At 47.0% G+C, this 26,551-nt stretch overlaps 1 protein-coding gene across 2 annotated transcripts; it reads left to right on the forward strand.

Moving 5' to 3' along the window:
• Window positions 1-9,316: 9,316 nt before the first annotated feature.
• On the forward strand, window positions 9,317-17,725 carry TRIM45 (tripartite motif containing 45). 2 transcript variants are annotated; one of them, XM_049618379.1, is made up of 6 exons: window positions 9,317-10,168; window positions 11,829-12,562; window positions 13,842-13,971; window positions 14,551-14,665; window positions 16,439-16,599; window positions 17,458-17,725. In XM_049618379.1, the coding sequence occupies exons 1-6, from the start codon at window positions 9,681-9,683 to the stop codon at window positions 17,534-17,536; spliced, it is 1,707 nt and encodes a 568-aa protein (XP_049474336.1). In that variant the 5' UTR covers window positions 9,317-9,680; the 3' UTR covers window positions 17,537-17,725. The 2 variants fall into 2 exon arrangements, with proteins under 2 accessions (XP_049474336.1, XP_049474335.1); XM_049618378.1 differs by having other exon boundaries at window positions 16,473-16,599.
• The last annotated feature ends 8,826 nt before the right edge of the window (window positions 17,726-26,551 follow it).

A 26,551-nucleotide genomic window follows, 5' to 3' on the forward strand; every position in this document is an offset into this window, starting at 1 on the left:
CCCCCTCCCCAGTCCAACCCCCCAGAGAGTATCACTCCAAAGATTTTCCTGATGGGACTCTGTCTAAAAGAGAGGCGTGAACACTGAAGAATATAAGGGATCTATCACACTAGAGTTTCCTGAAAACACCATGAACTCCTCATTACTAAAAGGACAAAAAGCTTTCAGGTCCTGCACACTGTGCAAAAAAAGTAAAGAATTTATTAAAATGCAGTGCAGATTGGAATGCTACCTAGAAAATAGGTACTTAAGAAAAAAATAGTTGCTGTCAATATAGAAATAAATAACTGGGCTTTGCCTCAGTTGGTGGAGATTATATAGATTTCTGGGCAACCAGGAACATTATTTATATATATTTCCTAGCAACATTCCTGGAACTAATGTATAGGCTTCTCTCTAAGCCATGATATATTATAATCTACTCATGTTCTAAATGCTATTACCAAGATGTGGGTGCACCTCAGCTCAGAAAAGTTAGCTGTCATTTGAATTAGAAAAGGCACCACATTAAATCATAATCTGCCCTTTTATATTCATCATTTTCAGGTTCTATCACTCAGAGAAGCGAGAAGGAAAAAAGGCATTTATTTGCTTACCATTTTGAACAGCTCTTCCGAAGGAAGGGAAAAGAAAAAAACAGAAAGTGGCCTGACTATCACAAAAAAATATGCAGTCCCACAGAATCCTGAAAAGAAAACAGCATGATATAACACAGGCTGTACACATATAAGTTTTATTTATAGTCACAAAAACCATTTTTAAATGCCTAGCTCCCATCCGAGTCCTCTTCGAAATGAAGGAGAGGATTTAAATTAGTATTTAACCATATATGGTATTTTTCTTTTTTTTTAATTTATTTTTTTTCATATATGGTATTTTTCAAATTAAGAATTCTACATGAAAAGTCAAAATATTTTCCATATTTATAATTAAACCTTTCCAAATAAGTATATTAATATAATCTTAACATAATTTAATAAAATGACATGATATCTTGGACTTGATTTAGAATACGCCAACAAATAAAAATAATAATAAAAGTAACAGTGGCAGAAATATATGAAATAAAAATGAGAGAATGCTATGAACTGGTGACACCGAATGATAGATTCTTGGAGGTTTGTTATACTCTCTCCACTATGTATAGCTCATATCTAAGGTTTTCCAAATAAAAAGGTTCAAAATTGTGGGTGGTAAGTTTTAAAATATATGGGTATCTTTAACAAAAGAAATTGTTAACTGGTTATTTCTGACTCAGGGCCTGGCACATGAGATTTACTATTTACTTACACCCTTTTAAACTGTTCACATGTTTTGATCAAACATTATTTTCTCACTAAAAAAAATCTACACACACACACACACACACACACACACACACACACTCTAGTGTTTTGGTAAGGGTAGAACACTTAACACTTCCTGAGGATACTGGTTATGCATTTAGCTCTGTACCTGATTAGTTGTGGGTCCTTAATCAAGTTACTTCTGAGCCTTATTAAATAAGGATAACATTTAAATGAAAAAATACATTTGAAAATACCCAACACAGTGTCTGGCACAATATAGGTATTCACACAGTGTTGATTTAAATGACATTTAATACTTGGGGACAACTAGATTTACTATGGAGACAGGCCCACTCCTAACATGTGGGGGGCCAGGAGCAAAAGGAGAAAAAGAGGCATTAGCCCATATTGTTTTTCTCTTTCCACCCCATGGAGGACATCCCAACAAACTCCATCAAGCTCCACCACCCCCAGCAGCTGCCCTTTGACCACTCCTGAGGCCAAGGTGAAAGGGGTAGAGTGGGATAATGTATTCTTAGTATTCCCTGTCCCCTGGGTAGGGATGTGACTGCAGAGGAGCCTGAGTAGTTCCTTTCAAAGCAAAGAGCTCAGGGTAGGGGACCCAGGTGCCTGAACTAAAAGCTGTACCGATTTGGGGCACCTGGGTGGCTCCGCTGGTTAAGTGTCTGACTCTTAATTTTGGCTCAGGTTATGATCTCATGGTTCGTGAGATCAAGCCGGCGTCAGGCTCTGCACTGACAACGTGGAGCCAGCTTGGGATTCTCTCCCAGTCTCTCTCTCTCTGCCACTCTCCTGCTCATGCTCTCTGAATGAATGAATGAATGAATGAATGAATAAATAAATAAGCTGTACTGAATAGAGACCAGCTGTTATACTGAACAACTCAACAGAGTAAGAGTCAGAAGACATGGATTCATGTCCCAGTTCTCCAGTAATTTCATGTGACCTCAGGCCATGTCTTTACCTAGCTGTGCCTCAATTTTCTCATATATCCATCTAATAAATATTTATTGGGCTCCAGTTACGGGCTAGACATGCATCTAGATACTGTGAATACACAGAGAACACCACAGACAATAGCCTTTATCTTCAGAGACTTACCATTCTGATAGGGAACAAGCCATGAAGATATCTGGGGCGAATGTAGTCCAGACAAAGGGTCTCTTCTACATCAAAAGTTTCATGATTAATCTGGCAAGTTGACATGTTCATTAAATACAAATAACAAAGGAATCCTAAGGGAAAAAAATAGCATATGTTAAATTATAATGCAATATTATAAAGAGTGCAAAACATGCCTTTTATTTTTTCTTCTTTTTCATTAATTTTTTTGAGTGTAGTTGACACGCAATGTTACCTTTCAGGTATATGACACAGTCATTCGGCAAGTCTAACCATGATGCTATCCTCACCACAAGTGTCGCTACCAGCTGTCACCATACAATGCTATTACAGTATCATTGAATATATTCCTTATGCTGTGCCATTGATTCCTGCGACCCCTTCATTCCAAGACTGGAAGCCTGTATCTCCCACTGCCCTTTATTCATTTTGCCCGTCCCCCCTTCCCTCCCTTCTGGCACCCACCAGTTCGTTCTCTGTGCATACAGGTGTGATTTTTTTTTGTCTGTTTACTCACTTAAAACATGCCTTTTAGTATCTGTTCTCTAAGAACATTCACAACTACTGCTCTAATTTTAATCACAAGAATTATCACCATCCGCAGTACAAAATCCAATCTCAAAATGTGCCATTTTCTTTGTATTATTACCCAATTTATTTATGTATATTTTATGTGGAAGATAAATTTATATAAAAGATAATCTAATCACAAAGTGTTTATCCACATTAATTTTTTAGTAAATATGTTAATCTATCAGGGGCTTCATAAAACATTTATTTCAAAAAAGGTTAATAATGAGCTTTATTATTTCATAAACACAGAAAAAGGAATTCACAGAAAATGAATAAAATGAATAAAGTGTGTAATCAAGTACAATCTAAGAATAGCTTATATTTATGCCAAACCAATTAAGATTGGGTGCAGCTTCCTGACTATATCCACTATGGGGTGTTTGGGGTCAGGGCAGAGCATTTGGTCAGGCAGCTAGGCGTCAAGTGAGATGTTAAAGAAGACTGTGGAGAATTTTTTCTGAAACGGTGGGTAATAAGTAACAACGGATCTTATGAGTCATTTAGTTCCAGTCTGACCTGAAAGCAGTTACACAAGCAGAGCTCCAAAGCTCAGATCATTCTAGGCCTTTCATCCCACACCTTCTCAAGAGTGAAGAGCTGCCCAGTTAACATAAAATCTCAGCTATAAGGAACTATTTATACTTATTAGATCTCACAATTAGAAACATCTTGGGGCACCTTGGTGGCTCAGTCTGTTGAGTGTCCAACTTTTGGCTCAGGCCATAATCTCACAGTTCGTGAGTTCAAGCCCCGCATCTGGCTCTGTGCCAAATTATCTGTCTCCCTCTCTCTCTGGACCACCTCTCTTCGCGTGCGCGGGCACTCTTTCTCAAAGATAAACATTAAAAAAAAAAAGAAAAAGAAACATCACAAGGCACGGCGAATTTCTAGATAAAATGCAAAGCAGCCATAATGCAATGGGACCAAGTTTTCTCTTACCCATCTCAGTTCAAAATAAGCAAAATAGAAGTGTGTGCTGTCTAAGCTTTGGAAGTAGGAGAGCATTTTATTGCAGCTACTTCCACTAGATGGCACTAAAGACTCTTTTAGGAATCAGGCTCTTTTAGGGGAAAAAAAAAAATCAGGGTGAGGCAGTAGGAGAAATGAGGTTGACTAGGCCGAGGTTGCAGAGGGAAAGGTAGAGTTAAGGGAAGCCCCTCCTAGAAGATAGCTTCCATGAAAGCAGGGATTTTTGCTCTACACAATGATGTATCTTGGCACACAGTCAAAAGTCCCTGCCCTCATTAACGTTCTAGTGGGGAGCAAGCCACAAAGACATTTGGGGAAAACATACTCCAGGTGCTCAAAGAATATCTGATGAAGAAATGAAGGTCCTGAATAGCCACTGAAGATCATGACCAAATTAGGGTTTCAGAAAGATTTTTGACAGGGTCATAGAGAATGGACTGGAAACAGGGACACTAATTAGTAATCCAAAGAAAGCCTGGTAAGGACTTGAACTAAAAAGCAGGAATAATAGGCATAGAAGGGAGGGAGTAAATTCAGAGATATGATGTGGGCAATAATGATAACAGTAAAAAAAAAAAAAAAAAAAAAAAAAAAAGAGCTCCCATATAAAACATGGGCTAGTGCTCTATAAACGCCACCTCCAAATCTCACAACCATCAGGGAGGATGAAGTTTTGTTTTTGTTTTTAAATAGGGCTGAGGACCCTGGGGAATACCAGTGTTTTAAGAGCCCGGTGGAAGAAGTAGTGTGCTGCAGGAAGAAAGAGAAGGATTGGTTAGAGAGGCAGGAAGTGGAAGGAAAATCGAGAACAGTGTTGTAGCAACCAAGGGAGGAGAAAGAGAAAGTTTCAAGAAATGAGGCAGCGTTGAAAGCAGGGGCACCTGGCTCAGTTGGTACAGCATGTGGCTCTCCAAGTCTTGAGCTCCAGCCCCACGATGGGTGTCTCCCTCTCTCTCTCCGGGAGGGAGCTTACTTTAAAAACAAACAAAAACGATAGCAAATTCCGTTCGATCATAACTGAAAAGTATTCACTGGATTTAACAAGTTGGAAGTTACCAGGGACTCTGGCAAAAGCAATTTTCAGAGGAATGGTGACAGCAAAAGCCAGATCCTAGTGTTTAGGAGTAAAATGCAAGAATTAGAGAAGCAAGTGTAGACTCTTCTTTTTAAGAGGCCACGGGAAATCAGGAGCTAGAGAGGGGCATAGGGTAGGAGATTTAAGCATGAGTAGGAGTTGAAAGAAAAGTCCACCAGAAAGGAACAGACGAAGACAGAGGAGAGAGAACAGGCAGATGAGTCTGGCCTCAGAGCACAGATCCTAGGAGAAAGGATTCTCTTTCCCTTGAAGGAAGGAAAAAGGATGGGGAGTGAGAAAGAAGTTTAATGGTGAAAGGTAAGTCCGGCATAGCTCTCCGGTTCACCTTCTATGTATATTCACTCAGTCTCTGCTGTTACTCGATCAAAATGTCCAAGCAAGCCCTGATTTCTTGATGGGTCACCCTGCTTTTCCATCCTTCCTGCCTTTGGTACTTTCCCTGTCCTGGGCTACGAGAGTGGGCTGAAATTCTGTAGACGCCCCGATGGACCTGATCACTTTCATCAGTCCTATTCCTCTGACCCTGTGACTTCTGTCCTTCCCTGTAACTATTTGCTGCCTGGGGTCCTCAGAAAAGATGAAGTAGTCTGTTAGCATGGAATAAAACACTGAGCTGATTCCGGGAAAGGAGAATCCTTAACTAATCCTCGCCTGTGATCTCACGCCATATCACCTATGGTCTGCACTAGCCACAAAACTCTTGGTTGCCTGTATTCCTGTTTATCCTCCTTAATTGGACATCATCATTTCCTGCCTCGTCAATAACAAGTCCTTATTACATGTCTACTGATTAGGCACTAGGTTGGTTCCCAAGGGTTCTCATCTTAATAGAGACACAGTGTATTTGTGCGTGTGTGTGGTGCATACATATACCCATGCACCCACACATACATACATAATAAAAACACTTAATACTACCATGTGACACAAACTGAAAAGAGGAAAGTAGAGGAAAAGAGCCACTGGAGCTCAAATTTGGGGCTCTGAAGCAACAGGGAATTTCGAGGCAGTAGTGTAAAGCAGGCCTGACATCAAAGGACGGGGAGGTTTAAATAGTAAAGGTGGAAGAATTCTGCAGACAAAACTGGCAAAGGCCAAGAAGCGTGTTTGACCATGTTTAGGGGGGTAACTAAAAGGCCAGGTTTATCGATGTATTAGGGAATCCAGATTTTATCCTATGGCGATAGGGAGCTAGTGCAACTTTTAGAATGAAGACTGACTTGTACCATGTTTTCACATGTTTTTAGAATTAATTTGGGAAAAATCATAGGGTTGGTTGAAAAAAAATGGAGGGCAGGGATAATTCAAAGACTACCGTAATATCTGAGGTGAGGGCGTAATACTACAGGTAAGGGTCCTGTATCATCCTAAAATTCTATGCAGTATGATGTTGGCAGTGGGCATGGAAAGAAATTGGTACCTGCCTGGACATGGAAAAAGAGAAAGGAAGTCAGGAACACTATAAGGTTTCAAGCTGGAGAGAAGGGGGAATAAAATAGGAAAGTTCAGAGAGCACAGTTTAGTGAGCAAAAAAGTTCAATGAAGTTTAAGGTATGTGGGGTTTAGGAAGATGGGGACACAATGAGTGCAGATTTAGAACAGCTGTGACCAAAGCTCAGGGGAGAAAGTGTGGATGTGGGAATCATCTACGTACCATGACAAATAGAGGAAAAAAAGGTAGGGTATAAAGAGGATGAAGGGAAACCAGGGAAGGAGAGTGTGAGAAACAGCCCAAGAGATTAGGCCAGAAGAGTAGAGGATTTAGAAAAAGAAAGCAAGTTTTAAGGATGAGGAAGTACATAACAATGGTAAGTACTAAAGAGGCTGTATATTGGGGAAAGTATATTGACGAAAAGTGACTTGGTCACTTGTAATCTACAAATGAAAAGTTTCAACAGAAGAGAGGAGTTGGGGCGCCTGGGTGGTTGTCGGTTAGGCTTCCGACTTCAGCTCAGGTCATGATCTCGCGGTTCATGGGTTCGAGCCCCACATCGGGCTCTGTGCTGGCTGCTCAGAGCCTGGAGCCTGTTTCAGATTCTCTTTCTCCCTCTCTGTCTCTGCCCCTCCTCTGCTGGTGCTCTCTCTCAAAAATAAATAAACATGAAAAAAAAATTTTTTTATAGTTTATTTGAGGGAGGAAAAAAATGGGTGGTGATGAACACAGAAAGCAGGACAATTCTTTTGAGGAATATAGTGATGAGAGTCACAAAACTCAGCTAAATTGAAAGTCAGCTGAGTCAAGGGGGGATGTGCATCCCCCTTTAGGACTTGATCACAACTCTTGGCAGAAAGAACATGCTAGTAAAGGAGTGACTGAAAATGTAGGAGCAGCAAAGTTTTGAAGAGCCAGGAGAGGTTGGAGTAAAAGAGCAAAGGTCTTGAGGAAGAGAAGAAAGGCAGTCAGGATGGGTGTGAGAGGAGGTGCGACAAACCATAGATTTTTAAGCAGAAAGTGAGTGAGTTTTCCAGATAGTCTTGCTTTTCTCACCCCATTCAAGTTACCTGCTGAGTACATAAGGTATTAGATGCTAGAAAGGAGAGTCTGGGTCAGAAGGAGGAGGAGGAGAAGCTGAAGAAATCCAGGTGAAGACTATTTTTTAAGACCTTCGTGGTCATACTCATTTTTAGAAATCACAAATCATTTTTTTGTAACAGTGGCATTGGACTCATTGCCATGCTGTATTTTGGAAATGGCCAAACATTTCCATTTTTAAAAACGTTTATAGTTTTCATACTCTAAAGTCAAGTGTTATTTTGTTTTGGGTTTCAGATTCCGTATTTTTGTAAGCTTAGGCTCCAGGCTAAGTGTGCCTCTAGCATGAACTCAATGAAACAGCTGCCCATTGGGTCCAAATCAACTAGGGAAGGTCAGGAACAAAACCAGCAGTGAGAGAACCAGGCATACCGGACAAGCTTAAGGGACTGGAAATAGAACAGTGGAGGGGAAGGAGCTAGAGGGTTACCATTTCTGGAAATTGTGGAGATACAGGTCCCAGATCTCGGGTGTGGCAAAGCCCCCACAGGGCCGAATAAGGAGACTCCTGGTGAGGATACTTGAAGAAAGAGACAAAGAAATTGCCAAGGCTGCCTGTCGCGTTCATCTTCCCAATTATTTTGTGAGCCCATAAAGGGTTCCCTCCCTCTTGGCCAGGAGCCACTCTCCCATTGTGACCAGTCACGGCCCCCCTTGGACTGACTGATCAAAACAGCCGGACAAACTTGCTCCGTTTCTGGTGTACGGAACTGTAGGCTTCTGGGTGACAAATACCTAACCCCTCCGGCCTTCCGCGCCCCTGGCCCCGACGGGTCACACAACGGCTTCTTCACCCCAGGGAACCACGAAGCCAGCCCTCGGTTCAACGGTCTCCCAGACGGGTCCCCAGAACCTCGAGGCCCTGAGCCCCGGGAAACGAAGCTCTTGTAACCTGCATGCTGAGCCTGGGGGATTCCTGGACTAAAATAAGCTGAGGAGGCCCAGGCGGGAACTCGTGGGCTCAGGCCGGCCGAGCAGAAACGTCCTTCATAGCGTCCGAAGCCTCTGGGACGAGGACCCCTCGTCCTACAACTCCCAGCAAGCTGTGCGCTGAGCAACTGACAGCGCCACCCGCCAATGGAAGGGCCCGGTCTGGGTCCGTGGGCCCAATCCGAGGGCGCAAAGGAGGCCGTCCCCGTGGCAGACCAGCGGGGCTTTTTAAGTGGTCCTCTGGCCTCTCTGGTCGCCACAGCGATAGAGGGATCGTCCCCGTAAAAGGGTGACGCTGCTTATACTATGCCGCTCACTTCCAGCCTCGCTCTTTTCCTCCCCTCCGCCCTAGCCCTCCTGCCGCCGGGCCCCCGGCACTTAGAAAGATCCCTCCCCTCCCCGTCGGAGTGGCCCGGCGAAGATGTGGAATTTCCAAACCTTATTGGATGGTGGTGGTGTCACTCTGGGGGGAGGCGGGACCCCCAGCGGCGAAGGCCGCCCCTCTCGGACGGTGATTGGACTCGCCTGAGTAGACCGGGCTGGGATTGGTGCGAGGTGGGGCCAGAGCCATCGGGCACCTTGAGCCGAGGTGTCGGGGAGGCGGCGGCCGCAGAGAAGCCGGCCGGACTCGCAGTTCCTTTGCCCGCCGTGTGCGGTCCGCGAAGGGCCGGGTCGAGGGAAGGAGCGGGAGCCCCCCCTCCCCACCTCATCACGCGGGGGCGGGGGAGGCGCTTGTCGCGTGTCGGGCGCAGGACCCTTGGGGCCGGGGGGGGGGGGGGGGGCCGGGACGCGGGAGGGGGGCGGGTAGTGGAGGAAGTGAGAGGTGCAGGGGTCCAGGAGTTGGCATCAGGACCAGCTCAGGATTTAGACCTGGAAGTGCTTCCGGGGCGGAGGACTTGGGGGGCAGAGGAGGGCGTGGGTGCGTCTGGTATGGGATGCCATGGAAAGGAGGGGGCCCTCCTAAATAGATCCGTGGGTGGTTCCTTTGACTCTTCTATCATTTTGCCCTTTGCTTTGCCGAAGAGAGAGTCCCCATGGTCTCTGCTCAAATTCTGGAAACTTTCTCTTTGGGTGGGCTTAATCACCTACTACTTTATTATAGAACTACCCAGAGCCTTTCCTGATACTGGGCACAAACGTGGGGAATATGTCAGAAAACAGGAAGCCGCTGCTGGGCTTCGTGGGCAAACTCCCCAGTGGGACTGCACTTGGGAACTCAGGCAAGACTCACTGCCCTTTGTGCATGGGGCTTTTCAAAGCCCCCAGGCTCTTGCCTTGTTTGCACACAGTTTGCACCACGTGTCTGGAGCAGCTGGAACCCTACTCGGTAGTGGACATCCGAGGGGGCGACTCTGACACAAGCTCTGAGGGGTCAATATTCCAGGAACTCAAGCCACACAGTCTGCAGCCCCAGATCGGCATCCTCTGTCCGGTATGTGACACTCAGGTGGACCTGCCCATGGGTGGAGTGAAGGCTTTAACCATAGACCACCTGGCCATGAATGACGTGATGCTGGAGAGTCTTCGTGGGGAAGGCCAGGGCCTGGTGTGTGACCTGTGCAGCGACAGGGAAGTGGAGAAGAGATGTCAGACCTGCAGAGCCAACCTCTGCCACTTCTGCTGCCAGGCTCATAGGTAAAGATGGGATACCCCACCTGGTGTAGCTTAAGAGCAGGAAAAAAAAAAAAAAAAAAAAAAGTGGTGTCAAGCCAGAAATCCCTTGTGAAGAGATGGGAAGGAAAGCGCTCTCAAGTGCCATGTAAGGTCAAACAGCAATATATGCTGTGATAAATACTCTAGGATAGTAGTTAACTCCTGCACCCTTACATAATACCTGTAGTAATAGTGGAATCAAAGGTTTGCATAGTCCTTTTGCGGTTTGGGAAGCACATTCACAGTTTCCTTGGGTCCTTAATCGCTTTTTGTATAAGGGATAATGGTAGTGGGTGCTGGCTGAACAGAAGAATATAAGAGCATAGCCCCTGGCCTTAATCTCATTTGATGCCTTGCCGCTCTTATAGAAAAGCAGGCACTGTTTTCACTCCCATTTATTATTTGAGGAAACTGAAGCTCAACACTGTGATTTCCCAAGGTCCGCCAGCTGGGAAGGAGTGCGTAACAGAACCGAATTTTACATCTAGGGCTTCTGGCTGCATTCTGTACTCTTTCTGCTAATCCACGCTGCCCTCCAAACAGTATAAGGTGCTATTTGGCGGCGCCCCACCTCAGCCTTTGCCTTGTACTACCTAGAGTCACTCTGGAGCTTGGTGAGGTGGGCCGGTAGGTGCTTGTTGGGGTGCATATTTAGGTCTTTCGTGGCATTTGGTGAAGTTTGCCACATGGATCACTCTTTGTCCCTTGTCCACCTTCTCCCCCATTCCAGGGCATCAGAATAGAAAATAGCCATGATTTTAGGATTAGCTTAAAATAGTTTCTAAATTCTACCTTCCATTTGTTTTCTGGTCTCACCCACAGAACAAGTTAGTAGTCTTCAGTCTATTTTTAACTGGTAATTATGACTGCCTTGCTGCCAGTCAAACAGCTGATGCTGTTTTCTCTACAGCCATGTTTCTGGTGCCAGAATAGGCATGTAAGCTCCAAGTTGATATAATGCTAACTGGGGGGATCGCTCAACAGTCATCAGGTTTTCTAGAGATTTCCTTGAAACTCCAGAAGGCTACAGAAAAGGGGAATTAAGAGAAGTGTGATCCTACTGACCGCTGATTTCACTCTTTCTAATAATTTCGATGACTCGAGGAAAATTCTAGCTTGCTGCTTTGGGGTGGTGGAGCGCTGGTCATGGAAATGCTTTACCGAAATCTTAGGGAGACTTAATGTCACGGCCAGCCAGACACTTTTTAATTGCCTAGGGTGTGCTGCTGTGTCCTCTTGCATAGTTTCTGTCTCCTGGTGCTGGGTTACCTCCATGCTCTCACCTCTAGCTTGCTGAAGGAGCAGGCCATGGCTGTTGTTGAAACTTGCCAAATTCACTCTTCGGAGAAAGTTCCAGGACATAGCCTTAGTGTCGCAACCTTTGGCAGAGTCCCGTTCCAGGCCAGAGAGCCCTAGTCCACTATCACTTTATTCAATATAGTAGCCCTTTCAAGTAGGTACTATCCCCCCTGGGACAGATGAGGAACTGGAATCAGAGAGGACCCTGTGGTTAGTAAGAGGTTAGAGCAAGGGACCGAACTCAGGTTTCTTTGACTTCAGTGCCCATGCTTTTGAAACTGCCCGACTGTTTCCCAACTGAATTGTCCCCTAATGTCCCGATCCTGGCTCTGTTTGCCCCTAGGCGGCAGAAGAAAACAACTTACCACACGGTGGTGGACCTAAAAGACTTGAAAGGCTACAGCAGGATCGGGAAGCCCATTCTGTGTCCCGTGCACCCAGCAGAGGAGCTGAGACTGTTCTGTGAGCTCTGTGACCGGCCCGTGTGCCGGGACTGCGTGGTGGGCGAGCACCGGGAGCACCCCTACGACTTCGCCAGCAACGTTATTCACAAGCACGGGGACTCCGTGCGGGAGCTTCTCAGAGGCACCCAGCCCCACGTGGAGGCCCTGGAGGAAGCCCTGGCACAGATCACAGAGATGAACAGTGCCCTCCAGAAGCGAGTGGAGGCTGTGGCAGCTGACGTGCGAACGTTCTCCGAGGGTTACATCAAGGCCATTGAGGAGCACCGGGACAGGCTGCTGAAGCAGCTGGAAGACATCCGGGTCCAGAAGGAAAACTCCCTGCAGCTGCAGAAGGCACAGCTCGAGCAGCTGCTGGCGGACATGCGGACGGGCGTGGAGTTCACTGAGCACCTGCTGACCAGTGGCTCGGACTTGGAGATCCTCATCACCAAGGGGGTGGTAGTGGAACGGCTCACGAAGCTGAACAAAGTTGAATATAGTGCCCATCCTGGAGTAAACGATAAGATACGCTTCTCTCCTCAGCAGAGAGCAGGCCGGTGCCGTGGCTATGAAGTTTATGGGACCATCAATACGAAAGAGGTCGATCCAACTAAATGTGTCCTTCAAGGAGAAGGTAGGAAGGCATTTGAGAGGGCAGTGGATGGGGACATGGTGTTGAAAGAGGTACGGCTTTTTCAGCCGGGGCCTTCATCCAGCTAGGAAGAGCTTCCTCCTGACTGGTTTACCAAGGGAGAGAGCCATACCGGTCCGAAGGACAGTGACCCCTCCCTTGCCGTTTCTTTCTGTTTCGTTCTGGTCAGGGTACGGTGCGTAGCCCATACAGGGGTGAGGCTTGACCCTTTTCCAGTTGAGCAAAGTAGTAACTAGCAAGGACCTCAAGGAGCGTGCTATTTCTATCAGATGACAGAGGAGCCCGTGCCCGTAGAAGACAACAGGATAGGCCAGGGCGAAATCCTGCCTGCTCGGAGAGGAGACTGGCAGGCCCCAGAGTACTTGGATCTGGTTCTGAAGAGAGTTTCGGAGGAGTGAGGAAGACAGAGTTATAATGTACTTTCTTCTATGCCCTTTGTGGTTCATGTAAGTCACACCTCAGCATTGAAAAGATTACGATAGGCATTCCATTCAGTAGGGGGAGAAACAATTTCTTTTGCCCATTCTGTCCCTAAAGGAGGCATGTCATTCAAACATATAGTTTAGAGATCGGTCCTGACAGCAAGACGGTACCGTAGGGGCAGGCTGACTCTGGCGTGGGAATTCTTAACTGTTTGGAGGTCACAGATCCCTTTGAGAATGATCTCTCCCCAAGGAACAGCTATTACTTTGGGCACACCATTTCAGGAGATTCTTAGACCCTTCATAAGCCTCTCCAAAGACCACCTGGTAGTTCATGAACCGCAGGTTAAGAAGCCATGTTGCACCTGCTGGACCAGAGGCTGTAGCTACTGAATATTCCCCGCAGCATGCTGGCAGGAGGGCCGAAGATTCGAAGCTGATTAACCGACCCCCCTGCCTGTTCCAGCATGATCCACAGCTCAGGGAGAGCGGTTTGGGGGCTACTACCTTCTCTCACAGGGTCTAGAGCTTCTCTTCTCTGAATACGTAGGTTTGTCCTTAGGATTAGCTCCCTTAGGGCTGAGGTTCAGGTTCAGGATCCTGCGTGATCCAAGAGTAGCTACTGGCTGAGAGACAACCAGGCTCACCAGGAGGGAGTGCCAAGAGGTATGCTCTAGGGGAAAGAGCCAGAAGAGAAGAAAAAGGAAGCAGGGCCATCACAGTAAACAGGAAGCACAACTGTTTGTTCTAAAGAGAAAAGGCGAGATGGTGTCTGATCTGGGGATGCAGTCACCAATGGTTGGCCTTTGAGATGAGGACTGAGTGTTTATCTTCTGCAGATCTCCACAGAGCCCGGGAGAAACAGACAGCCTCTTTCACCCTGCTTTGCAAGGATGCAGCAGGAGAGAGCATGGGCAGGGGAGGAGACAGCGTGCACGTCGCTGTAGTCCCCAAAGATAAGAAAGACAGGTTTGTATTACACAGTCAGGTGTCAGGGGTCATAGGGGGTGATGAAACTGGAAACTTGAGGCCCTTCCCAGTAGTGATATAACTGCGTGGTTAGATCCCACTCCCCTGACGCTGTTAAAAAATGTGATATGACCTTTTGGAGCAGATGTGTTTTCTTGTGTGGGTTTTATGCCAGTACTCAATGCTCTGCCCCTCAGATTGTCTGAAAAATATTCTGTGTTGGACTGAATGGCCCCCTTCTCAAAATTCAGCCCCACTTTGCTACTACATTGTGCTGGGAGTGTATTTTTATGTCTCTGGAATCAGGAGAGAGGAGAGAGCGGGAGGGTACAACAGGAACCCCTCAAAGAACACAGTAACGCTTTCAAGGAACTCATCTGTACATCAGGTTGGATCAGCATTTATGCCGCTTCCCCTCTGCTGTAAAATTAATTTCTGAGACCAGTGGAAGAAGTGTCCTGCTGGGGGATATTTCAAATTAATATCGGGTTGAATGGTGTAGAGTTTACACCCTAAAGTAGCGGGCAGTTGTGGCCGGCTTGTGAGAGTGAGTGGTTATTGAACTCCATGTGCATTCAGTCCGGTCAGAACGCTGGTACAAGATAACAAGGATGGGACGTACTATGTCTCCTATACTCCCAAGGAGCCTGGCATCTATACCGTGTTGGTCTGCGTCAAAGAGCAGCATGTGCAGGTAAGTGAGTGGGACCCACGTGTGTGCCTCCCTGGGCTCCTTTCCCCTTGGCTCCTCTGGCTTCTACCATCTCAGGACGTGGGGACATGTCTCATAGGATCAGCTGTATGGAGGGGCCTAATAGAATTCTCTTTTTTACTCTGTTCACATTAGAAATGACCCAGACTTTGCTACTTTTAGCCTTACTAAAGGATGCTGGTGACCAGAAGAACTCTATCCCTACTGTACCTCCTGGCAGTTAGGCTTGCCTTTCATCATTCTCCCAGTTGGAGACTTCTTGACTTGGGAAAGATACCTCAGTCACAGTGGGCAATCTGCCTGGGAACAAGTATACACATTCAAGCAATATAATCTAGCTCGGGATTTTCCAGCTTTCTTCGGACTGTGACCGGACGTACTGGAACTTACTGTAACGCAGTTTGGGAGAGTTAGGCCCTCTCCCCTCAACTGACCAGTCTTCTCTCTGCCTGGCCATCTGCCCGCGTCACTCTTTCCATACGTGCTTAGCCATTACCAGGGTTACCACACGACCTCCGCAGCAAGGATAACACCTTCTGGTTTAGAGATTACAAATTTTTAAAAATTGGGCAATACTCAGCATGTCCAACAGAATCTCAAGTAGTCACAGGTGTTCCCCGACCAGAAAGCAATACTGACAGGGACAATAAAATACCATAGTGTCGTGATATGTTGGGCTTGTGGCGTGTGCACCAGGAAGACTCCTATTCAGCAGCCACTTCCTGCCTGTCTGATTACGGCACGCTGGGGTGGGCCAGGTCCCTTTGCAGACATTCTCACACCTTTCTTCCAAACCGTTCGGGCATAGCGATCATTGTCCACTCGGACTGAGAAACAAACTTGCTGAAATACACAGTCCCTGTATAGCAGGATCAGAATTTGAACCCATTTCTTTGAACTCTGGTTTGTTTTTTAAAACAGATCATAAACTAGGGGCGCCTGGGTGGCTCTGTCGGTTAAGCGACTGGCTTCATCTCAGGTCATGATCTCACGGTCTGTGAGTTTGAGCCCTGTGTCGGGCTTGGTGCTGACAGCTTGGAGCCTGGAGCCTGCTTCGGATTCTGTGTCTCCCTCTCTTTCTGCCCCTCTCCCCCTCCCCACTCTGTCTCTCTTTCAAAAATAAATAAAGATTAAAATAGATCATATACTCTTTAAGGGAAGAGAGATGGAACATTTGAAAGGCTTCTAAGGTGCCACACTCCTCTGCTTGGTGCTTTTGCAGACAGTACGGTTCCCACTCAGGGACAGGCACGTAAGCAACACTTATTAAATATTTGTGGTCTAATGTAGGACAGAAACTGGAGAGTGGAAGTTGTCCTTGAAGGGGCAGGTAGGAGAGTTTCTAATTTGAGAATTATTCACCTTTCTCCCTTGCCTGTATCCTCATAGACCTAGACTAAGCGGATGGGTAAATGGATATGTCCAGGGGGGACGGGTGGAAGGAAGGGAGTGACGGCCCAGCCTCGGGGTTGCGGCACACCAACACCCCTCCGGGACGGAGAAGACCGTGACATCCGTGACGCAGGAGCACAGATTGGGTTTACTCGTGTATCAGGTGGGCCACGTGCCAGAAGGGCCACACACATTCCTTGACTCTCACTGCATTTGTACCTGGCACCGTCCAGCCGAGCACCCAGCTAGTTACCGTCCCTAGTCTGTTTCCCTGCTGTGGTCCCTGTCCTCCACGGCCAGGCCCTGGGACTTACACCGCATTTAGCACATGTGACGCTCAGCACACCCCTGTTGACTCATAAGGTGCTGTTCTCTGCTCTTGGTCTAAACACTGAAGGGCTCACCATTCACTGTGACCGTGAGGAAAAGGCATCGCTCACACACAGGCGTGTTTCACTGCTGCACGTTCTGCTCCAGCGGAGGCCAGAAAACGGCTCGCTGTGCCTGTGGAGGCACCATGCCAGGTAAGGAGGCTCGCTCTCCAAGTCCTGCCCCTGTGGGCCTGTCTCCCAGCAGTGGGGGTCACCTACCGCACAGCCACTAGGTTTAGGATGTTCAGACATAGGCTTTCTTGCTGGGAATATCATCTGTGCCTGTAAATATACCAAACTTCTAGAAGTTTCACTTAACGCTTCTTTATTCTGAAAAGTGAAATCGTAAGCTGAAAAGTTCAGAGTTCTTTTAGTTTTGATACAGTTCGCCAATCTTATGAGCCCTGTGCTCCTCCCCAGGACATTCGATTTCCATCTGTACCCTTTCCCGCAGCCTGGCACTTAAAAACTTTAAGTCCACTCTGTTCCTTTTAAAACCTTAAAGAAATTCCAAGCAAGGCAGGGATGGGGAGAACGTCTGGCTCTTTCCTTGGGGGTAGGGGCATCAGCTCAGGCAAGAGATCTAATTATTTCTTTTAAAGTATTCTACTGTGTTTGTGCTCTGATGGTGGGCCTTAAGATGGGCTCAGGCACCGTTTTGCATAAACACTACAGGAACTACGTTCTTTTTTACTTCTGCCACTCTTCCCTTCTCTCTTATTTCAATTCTTTTTCAGTGAAAATCCAAACCAGCTCATCTCCTTGAGTTAGCAGAACGTTAAAACAACACTCTTCTTAGAACTTCGGCTAACTGACAGTCTTAACTGACTGTCTTCAGCCCTCGGGAGCCCTCCTGCTACGGAGGCGACAGTTTGTTCTCCTCACCGGGTTCTTACTAAACGTTTTCACATCCATGAGTCTAAACGTTGCCAGAAGCTTTAGTTTCCCTGGTGAACTTCTGGACTTCACTCTAATGTCTGTCTTCTGTCTCCTCTCTGAACCACCATGCAGGTGGGTACCTGGGCTGTGGCCACGGACACAAAGGTCACCCAGGCCGCCCGCACTGGTCATGCTGCGGGAAGTTTGCTGAGAAGTCGGAATGCACATGGACAGGTGGGGAGAGTGCACCGAGGAGTCTACTCAGGACCGTAGCCCTCTGATGCTTTCCTGGCTACGCGGTCAGCTTGTCCGAGCGGTGCCCAGCCTTCAGATGACCAGAGGACCCCAGACATTAATTCTGAAGAATCTGATAGAATAAAACAAAGTGCCTTGTCTTATAGTCTTGAGTTCCAAGTCCTTTTTTGTCAGTTCCTCACTGATCATATGTGTGGATGGCTGAGCACAAGGGACCAGCACATTTCTCTTCGTGGTGATTGGCAGTGTTCGCTCTTTTGTACGGGAACCAAGGGATCTGTGCAGTTGGAACTTATATCATGGGGATGTTTAGTTCCTTACTTTTTTTGTTTTTGTTTTTAATGTTTGTTTATTTTTGAGAGAGAGAGACAAGGTGTGAGTGGGAGAGGGGCAGAGAGAGAGAGGGAGATACAGAATCTGAAGCAGGCTCCAGGCTCTGAGCTGTCCACACAGATCCCGAGGCAGGGCTCGAACCCACGAACCACGATACCATGACCTGAGCTGAAGTCGGACGCTTAACCAACTGAGCCACCCAGGCGCCCCTAGTTCCTTGCTTTTGAATGCGTAACTCTTTTACTTCTCCCTGAGCCACATTTTTGCTATTTTCATCAAGGAATGAAAGCCTTTCATCGTATCCACTTTTTGCTAGCACACTCTACATGGATTATAATGTGGTCTTGCCGTTCAGGTGGAAGTCCCGGCTTGACCCGTACACCACGCTCATCTCGTACTCATAAGCCTGGATTACTCTTTGGTCAAGGCCATACAAGTAGTAGGAAAATAAAGGAACAGTGTTGAAATACCACTTCATAAATTTACTGCAGTTCTACTCACGCCAGGCAATCTTGATACGTTCATCCTCCTCACATCCCTCAGCCCTTTGTCATTTAGAGAGGAGTCTTCACTTTTGTCCGAAAAGCTAGGGAGTTAACTAGAAGCTTTGAGTCCTAGAGTGCACCTGCTTAGCTGTCAGAGAATTCTTGGAAGAGGAAGCACACAGTGCCAGTGCCTCATCCCTGCCCAGGGCTTCACTGTATATATTTGGTGTTTCTCTTGATTTCTTATGTGGCAAAAACTCAGCATGTATTAAGTATAATTACTGAAATCGGCACCGCAAGATCCATTAAGAAGTAGGTGACTCATTTGAGCAGTGAATTGGGTCAGGCAAAGGAAGTGAAATTAGCGGATGAAACACACGACTGTCAGGTCATCATGGAACGCGTTCATTTCCTCCTTAGGGCTCACAGATAGGAGCTACATCGGAGCGGTAAATCCAAAGGTGTTCACTATATTCTCATCCTTTTCTGGGAAGATTCCCCTCCATGCTCTCTAACCCACATCTGATCTTCCCAGAAGACACTGATGGCCCCATGACCCTCATGAAGTGTTAGCTACTTGCTTTTCCTCACTCCTTCCAACTGCTCCAACCAGAGTTCAGGTAGGTGTCCTGTTAGCTCATCATTGCTGCTTTCCGATCAGTGCTTCTCAGCCAGGCGTGATCTTGGGGACATTTGTCTTTGCTACAACGGGGGCTGGTGCTCGCTCCTAGCATCTATTGGGTAGAAGTCAGGAACTGCTCAGTTTAGGACAGCTTTCTGCAACAAGGAAATATCCAGTCCAAACTGTTAATGGGCCGCTGTTGAGAAGCCCTGTTCCTGGCCATTACCGCTTTTTTTTTAAAAAGTGGCCCGCCTTAAAGCTGATGCCTTTCTATAACTGACTGCCCCTCCGTGGTTCAGCATCTACACAGCCCCACATCCCTCCTCGTTCCTTGAAGATTTTAGCACCCAGCTTGCTGCCGCTGCAGAACCAGAGTAATTCAGTATCCACACAGCCTTCTTAATTCCATGACCCGTTCTCTGTTCTTGTTCCCCCTACCTCAGCCATACAGTCGGTCACCCCCCGGACCTGGCTGGATTCCAACTGCACCGTCTGCAGAGTTTGAATTTCCAGCCTCCTACAACCACAAGCTCCCATCTCTCTGGCTCACCCGCTGTAATAATCTGACTCTGCTCGGGGACCCACAACGCAGTGCCTCCACGTGCTTCCCACCGTTCCCCTCCTGCCCCCACGTGCCTTCCTTCATCCTCTCTCCGCTTAGATTCTCCAGACCATCATTACAACCTCTCCTGCCTGTGGGTCTCCCTGTCATTCGTGACAAAGCCCCCGCTTGGATCCGACTCTCCACCCAACCCTGCAGAAATGATCCTGGAGAAAAACACAAGAACACAAGGACTAGCCTCACTTTAAATCCACAATCACTAATTTCAGCGGGCCCTTAGCATCGCCCAGTTGCCTGACGACATCTCTCTAGTCTATTCGCTCCCCCACCCTGAAAAGATGAAATTATTTCTTACTTTCTTCTCAAACTCCCCTTTCTACCCAACTTCCCCTCCCCACTCATGACCCGGCCTCCTATTTCACCAAGAAAACCAAAGGATTCAGAAGAGAATCCCCTACCTTCCCACCACATCTACGCATCTGCTGGCATTCGTATCAAAAGCAAACCTCTATACACGTGGGGTCTGTACTAGACCCCATTCCATCTCTCCAACCCAGGAACCTTGCTCCCAGAACTCCCCACTCTGCTCACTGCTCATTTCAGAAAAGAAACATGCTACAGTATTCCCCCGCCCCACTCTCCAAACAACAGGTTTCCCTTGATTTTTGTATTAGTCTGTTGGGGCTGCCATGACCAAAACCCACAGACTGTGGGGCTCAAACAACAGAAATTTCTTTCTCCCATTTCTGGAGGCTGGAAGTCCAAGATGGAGGCCCTTCTCCCTGGCTTGCAGATGACTGCTGCCTTGCCTCCATGCAGATACGTACATCCCTCGTGTCTCCTCCTCTTCTTATAAGGACACCGGTCCTACTGAATTAGGGCCTGTACTTCTCACCCCATTTGACCTCAGTTATTTCCTTAAAGGCCCTGTCCCCAAATACTGACTGTCCCGCTGAGGATTAGGGCTTCAACCTATGAATGGCGGGGTGGGGGGGGGGGGGACAAAATTCAGTCCATCAAATCTTTCATTACCCTGACAACCGCTCCATTTTTCTGCTTCCCTTTTTAAAAACCTCGAAAATAATTGTTGTTTGCTATCCCTGCTTGTCCTTGCACCCTCTCTTAGATCTAACCCAGTCAGCCCTTCTTCCTCACCACTCCACTGAAAACACTTATCAAGGTCCCCAGTAATGTCCACATTATGGAACCCAATGATCAGTTCCCAATGTTTCCATCAACAGCATTTAACACAGCTGATCACTTTCCCCTCCTTGAAACGTTCTCTTCCCTTGGTTCCTGTGGCATCATTCTCCTTAATCGTCCATCTCACTGACTTTCCCTGACTTTTCATCTTTGCTAGTTCCTCCTCGTCTCCCCAGGCCCTACACATTGGACAGCCCAAAGGATCCGTTCTTGCATTTCCATTTCTTCCCCCTCCTTTGGCTATCTCATCCCCTGCTGACTTTAAATACCATTTAGACACTGGTAACTCCTATGTTTATCTCCTGCTCCAAATTCCAAAGGGTTATATCCAGTGGCTCACCCCCTCTACTTGGATGTATCACAGGCACCTCAAATTCCAGATGTCCACAGCAGAACCCCTAGTTTCCAGTTCTCGCTTCCCACCTGCCTACACTACCAACCTGCTTCTCCTGCAGTCTGTTCCGCCTCTTTAAAAGGAAAGCCCCAATCCATGCTTACAGTCGGTAGAGCCCATGGCCCTGCAAACATGCTTGACTCCCCTCTCGAGCACCATATCCAATCCATGGGCGAGTCCTTTTGGCTGTCCCTTCAAAATATACCCCCGGAGCACTGCTACTGTCCTGGTGTAAGACACCAAGATTCCTCCCCTGCCTTCCTCCCCTACTCATCTCCCTGCTTTCACCCCCCACCCCCTCCTGGGGCCTGTTCTCCCCTCAGGAGTCAGAGGGGTCCTTCTGAAATACCTCGGATTATGTCACTCTTCTGCTCAACACCCGCCAATGGCCTCCCATCTTACTCAGGACAAAGCCAGCGTTTACAGCGGCCTCTAAGAGCCTGCACCCCAGCTCCCTGCTCTTGTCTCATTTCCTACCCCCATCCTTCCGTCTCTCTATTCCAGCCAGACCCACCTGCCCTGGGCTCCTCAAACTCTCCAAGTAGTCTGTCTAGCAGCCTTTACAATCACTGCCCCTCCATCTGGAGTGCTCTTCTCACAGACACTTAATGATTCACTCTCTTTCTCCTCAGGTTTCTGCTCCTGTGTCAAACATCGCATCGGAGCGGTCTCTAGCTACCTTGGATAAGATAGCATCTCCCCACCCCAGGACTCTGTATCACCCTTATTCGGCTTCCTCACCACCTCACACACATACTCTACTTGTTTAATGTCTGTTCTCTCATATGACACTCGGCTCTGTGAAGACAGGGACTTGACATTATCGATTATATTGTCCCCATGTAGGACAGTTCCTGACACACAGGAGAGGCTTAATCATTTTGTTGAATAAATAAAGGTATCATTTGGTACACGTTTTAGTTTGGATCTCCTTGGTATCTGTTTCTACAAGCCACACTGCCCTTCCCCCAAACTCCAATATTTGTCATGTAACCAAATCCCACTTGGAAAAAAAATCTCAGCCTTCTCTCAACCCTGCTCTATAAATTATATGCACCTTAGGAACCAGCCTTGAATTTTCCAATTACCTCAGACATCCAGGGGATAGCTTTGCCATGAAGAAGCCTGTTGTATTACATCATTTTTCCCTGTGTGTCTTTTAATGAATCAGATTTCAGAACTCAGGATAAAAAGCTTACCATTTATTTCAGTTGGGAAAAGGGTTTAGTAATTGTATAACTCTACTATAGATGAAATTATATTGCAACAGAAATTTTCTAGGAGACATCCAGGTTCCGGCAAGTGCCCTCGCCTTTAAGCAATATTAATAGTAACAATTCTGAAACAAATAGCATGACAGTTTGTGTGGGAGGTGGGGGGGGGGGTGGCCTGTTCATTGGCCTGCGATACAATGGAGTCTAAACTCAATTCAGTTGCCCTGCCGGCAAAGTTAAGAGTAATCTGCAGAGCCCAAGATCCCCAAGGTGAGGACAAAAAGAAGTCTGAGGATTTAGGAATTGTCCCCAGTGTAACAAAGTGCTTCAGAAATCACTCTGGAGTTGTGAGCGCTGAAGCACCAACCAGGTGCAGCGTTATGATGTAAATTTGATCTGTGGTTTACTGGTAAGTAAAACGAGGGCCTCTGTCCCATGGGACGCCGTAACAGGATAAACACATTGGCTGCCTTAGATCATGAACACACACGTATACCTGTCAGCCCACCCACTCCAATCACTAAAAAGCAACCGTCACTCAGCTTTCCTCCAGAGGATGTATCCCTGCCAAGTTTGTCTCAAGAGGTGGTTGGGTAAAGCGAATGCCAACTGACGCAGAATACAGAAAGAGGCATTTCACTCGGCCTTGTTAGCATCCACGTATGGATTTCAATTCCGTCATCACTTCCCTAGGCTTGCCTGACCGGTTCCTGTCCTAGCTCCTTGCTCTAAGCCCTCCCAGCTACTACCGCTCTCCACTGCACATCACTGTCCCTTCACAGCCGATGTGATGTGATTAATGCCCGCCTCCCCTGTGAGACTGTAAGCCTCAGGGAGGACAGGGACTGTGTTGGCTTTTGCTTGCCCTTTTACTTTCAATGCCCGGCAATGCCTGGCACATTTCATGTATATTTTTGAATGTATGAAGGACTTAGCAGTGGAAATAGTCTCCCCATCCTACCTTTTATACCTAATCTCTACCTACACTCAGATTAGCTAAGGATTCTGGGTAAAAAAGGACTCAAGCTAGTAAAGAGGTCATGTGACTGCAGGTCTGTCTCCCCTGTTTGCCCCCTAGGGGCCAGGCCCTAGGGGCCATTTCCTTCTCCATCCTGACCGATGGACACTTGTGGCACTTTGTGCTATAAGGGATCCTAATTTCATGTTTATTTCTGCAAACATTTTCTTCTAGGTTACATGCTTAGGAATTCCAAGTTCTCATTATCATTCTTTGTGCCTGCAGCTATGCTTTTTACATTCCTCCTGTCTTTTCTCAGTGCTAGATGCTAGATGGCAAATAGCAGTGCGATATCCCACTTTGTAAACCCAATTCTCTCAAGGCATCATGGTCAACATCAAGATTCCAGACAACCGCAGAGGTCATACGGGACACCGGTGACTCCATGATTGTCCTATTAGTAGGGAAGACTCTGGCTTCGCCTTTGAGCCTTGGTGCAGGCCACTTCATTGGGCAAGAGAGAGAGTCAGAGAGTAAACAAGTCAGTGTTCGTGTATAGCAATTCTAAGTCACACACACGAAACTGCTAGGGAAAAGGGTCATATTCTACAAAGATATCATCCTACCTATTGCTGGTCATAACAATTGCATGGCAACAGGAGCTCTTGGTGGGATCTTCAGAGTCGTTGGTGGGACTTTTAAAGGGTTCAGGATTCCATCCAGCCATGGCATGCGCAATGCCCCCTTTTAAGATCAACGCTGCTAAAGAGAAGTCAAACTGTAAAGCTCCCATGAAGTCACATCTGTCACATAAGAAATACCTTGTTAAGTTGGGTGCTCAGCAGTGTTGCCCTTTGGTGACAGATACTCACCATCTGGCTTTCAGCTGCACCCATGCTCCTGTTTTACTCTCACTCCCAGACCTGGTCCCACAGCGGTAACACTAGCACTTGTACAACACTTCCATGGTTTACAAAGCATTTAGTACATCGTTCTGTCCTTGCCCGAGTCTGGTTAGGTAGGCAGGCAGCCGTAAGAAGATAATCGGGCAGTAGGGGTGTCACATACGGAAGTCTGGTTGACACTGGCAGAACCCCAATTCGATCACTAGTATGGGATGTTGCCTGTTCCTAGAGGGTGTACAGACCCATCATGTCATGCCCAGGCCTTAAGAAACTGACTCACAGTGACTAAAATCAATGTGGACCTGAGAGACACCAGAATGCTACTTAACATTAATCACGAGAAGTTTCTACTCCAGGACTAGGATGTAAGAATGCATGGTTTGGGGGGCACTCGGGGGGCTCAGTTGGTTAAGCATCCGACTTTGGCTCAGGCCACGGTCTCATGCTTCATGGGTTTGAGCCTTGGGTCAGGCTCAGTGCTGACAGTTCAGAACCTGGAGCCTGCTTTGGGTTCTGTTGGTCTCTCTGCCCCTCCCCCACTTATGCTCTGTGTCTCTCAAAAATAAATAAATATTAAGAAAAAAAAAAAAGAATGCATGGTTTGGTATATTCCATCCCATTGAAACAACATTCCAACTTTTTCTGTGTCTATTTCATGCCAATAGCATCTCACTAGTATAGGAATACTTACCCAGGACATAATTATATGGCTTTGCTAGCTTAGAATCACAAGGGACACTACAGAAACTGGTTAAGGTATCAGACCAGATCTTACAGATTACATGTCAGCGGGCTCTGAATACCTGAAGATTGTATGTTATAATCCCTGCATCCATCTCCAAACTAAAGCAAAAATGCTTGGCCCTTGGGGCGCCTGGGCGGCTCAGTCAAACGTCTGACTCTTCATTTTGGCTCAGGTCACAACCTCATGGTTCGTGAGATAGAGCCCTGCGTCAGGATCTACACGGTCAGCCTGCCTAGGATTCTCTCTCTCTCCCTGTCTCTCTGCCCCTCTCCAGCTCATGCCTGTGCACGCGCTCTCTCTCAAATGCGTGAATCGCAAAGCTAACAGTGCCTCTGTCCTAAACAGTGCTTGGAATGCATAGTGTTCCTCTAACAGGCCTCTCACTGACACGACTGCCTTCCATTTTAGTCAGATGGGTTACAGCATATGTATTAGTTACTAAATTCCCAGTGGCGCATGAGATGTTAATCCATATACCTTACAGATGACAGCTGAGGTACCCAAGGAATCTGTAACTGGCCTAATATCAGACAATCAGCAGAGAGAGGAGCGGGGCTGTATGCATTCTCGCCGGCCTGGGAGCCATTGTTACTGGGGACTGTATCTTTGCCTCAGTGTGTTGAACTTTTAACAAAACCTGCAAGAAAGGGCAATCTTACTTCCTTCATTTCCTGATCTCATCAGGGACCTCACTTTAGTTGCTGAGTTCTGAAAATAATACTCACCTTACAAACAGGGCAACCAAAGTGCAGAGAAGTTAATGATCTTGTACAAGGTTTATGCCCCCAGCTAAGACGAACCTCGAACTTGACTCAAGACTAAGTTCTACACCACAACGCTTCCTACCAGGCCGTGCTCTTTTTGCCTTTGTAGGCTTTTAGTCCTTGTCCTCAGCACCATTGCTTACTCAGGCTCGGGTGCCTTGTGGCTGGGTTAACAAAGGGCTTCATCTCCTAACTCTAATTTAAATGATGGCAATAGTTCTATCTAGGACAACCACAACCCTTTCTAACAGAAATTACCAGATGTGTTTTGGAAATGATTGCTAATGGGAAGAAGGAAACATGGACAGTCTCTCCAAGTATAAAAGTATCACGAGTTTGTGCTAGATTACTCACTGCTATATGAACAAACCCAAAATCTCAGTGGCTTAAAAAAATACTATTTTCTGATCCTGTGACAATCCAGTGTGGGTGAGCAGGGGTGGGGGGGCACACATGGGGAAGACTTTGTTCCATTGAGGAAGTGACACTTGCTAGTCTGCCGAAAGGGTCCATGGGCCAGAAGTAGGTTAAGAATCCCTGACCTAGAGGCTTCTCTAGGACTCTGTAGGTGTCCATCAGTTCCTTGCATCTGGTGGGCCGATGAGGGAAGAAACAGCTTGATGAATCATTGAAGCTTGAGAGGGAGGTAAGAAATGACCCACATCCCTTCTCTCCTCATTCCATTGTCTAGAACTCAGTAATACGGGCCCCTGTGACTGCAGTGAAGACTGGGAAATGTGGTCTCTCTGGGTGTCCGGGAAGAAGAGGCTGAGTGAGCACACAGCA

The sequence above is a fragment of the Panthera uncia genome, assembly GCF_023721935.1.
Source record: "Panthera uncia isolate 11264 chromosome C1 unlocalized genomic scaffold, Puncia_PCG_1.0 HiC_scaffold_4, whole genome shotgun sequence".
NCBI classification, from domain to species: Eukaryota; Metazoa; Chordata; class Mammalia; order Carnivora; family Felidae; genus Panthera; species Panthera uncia.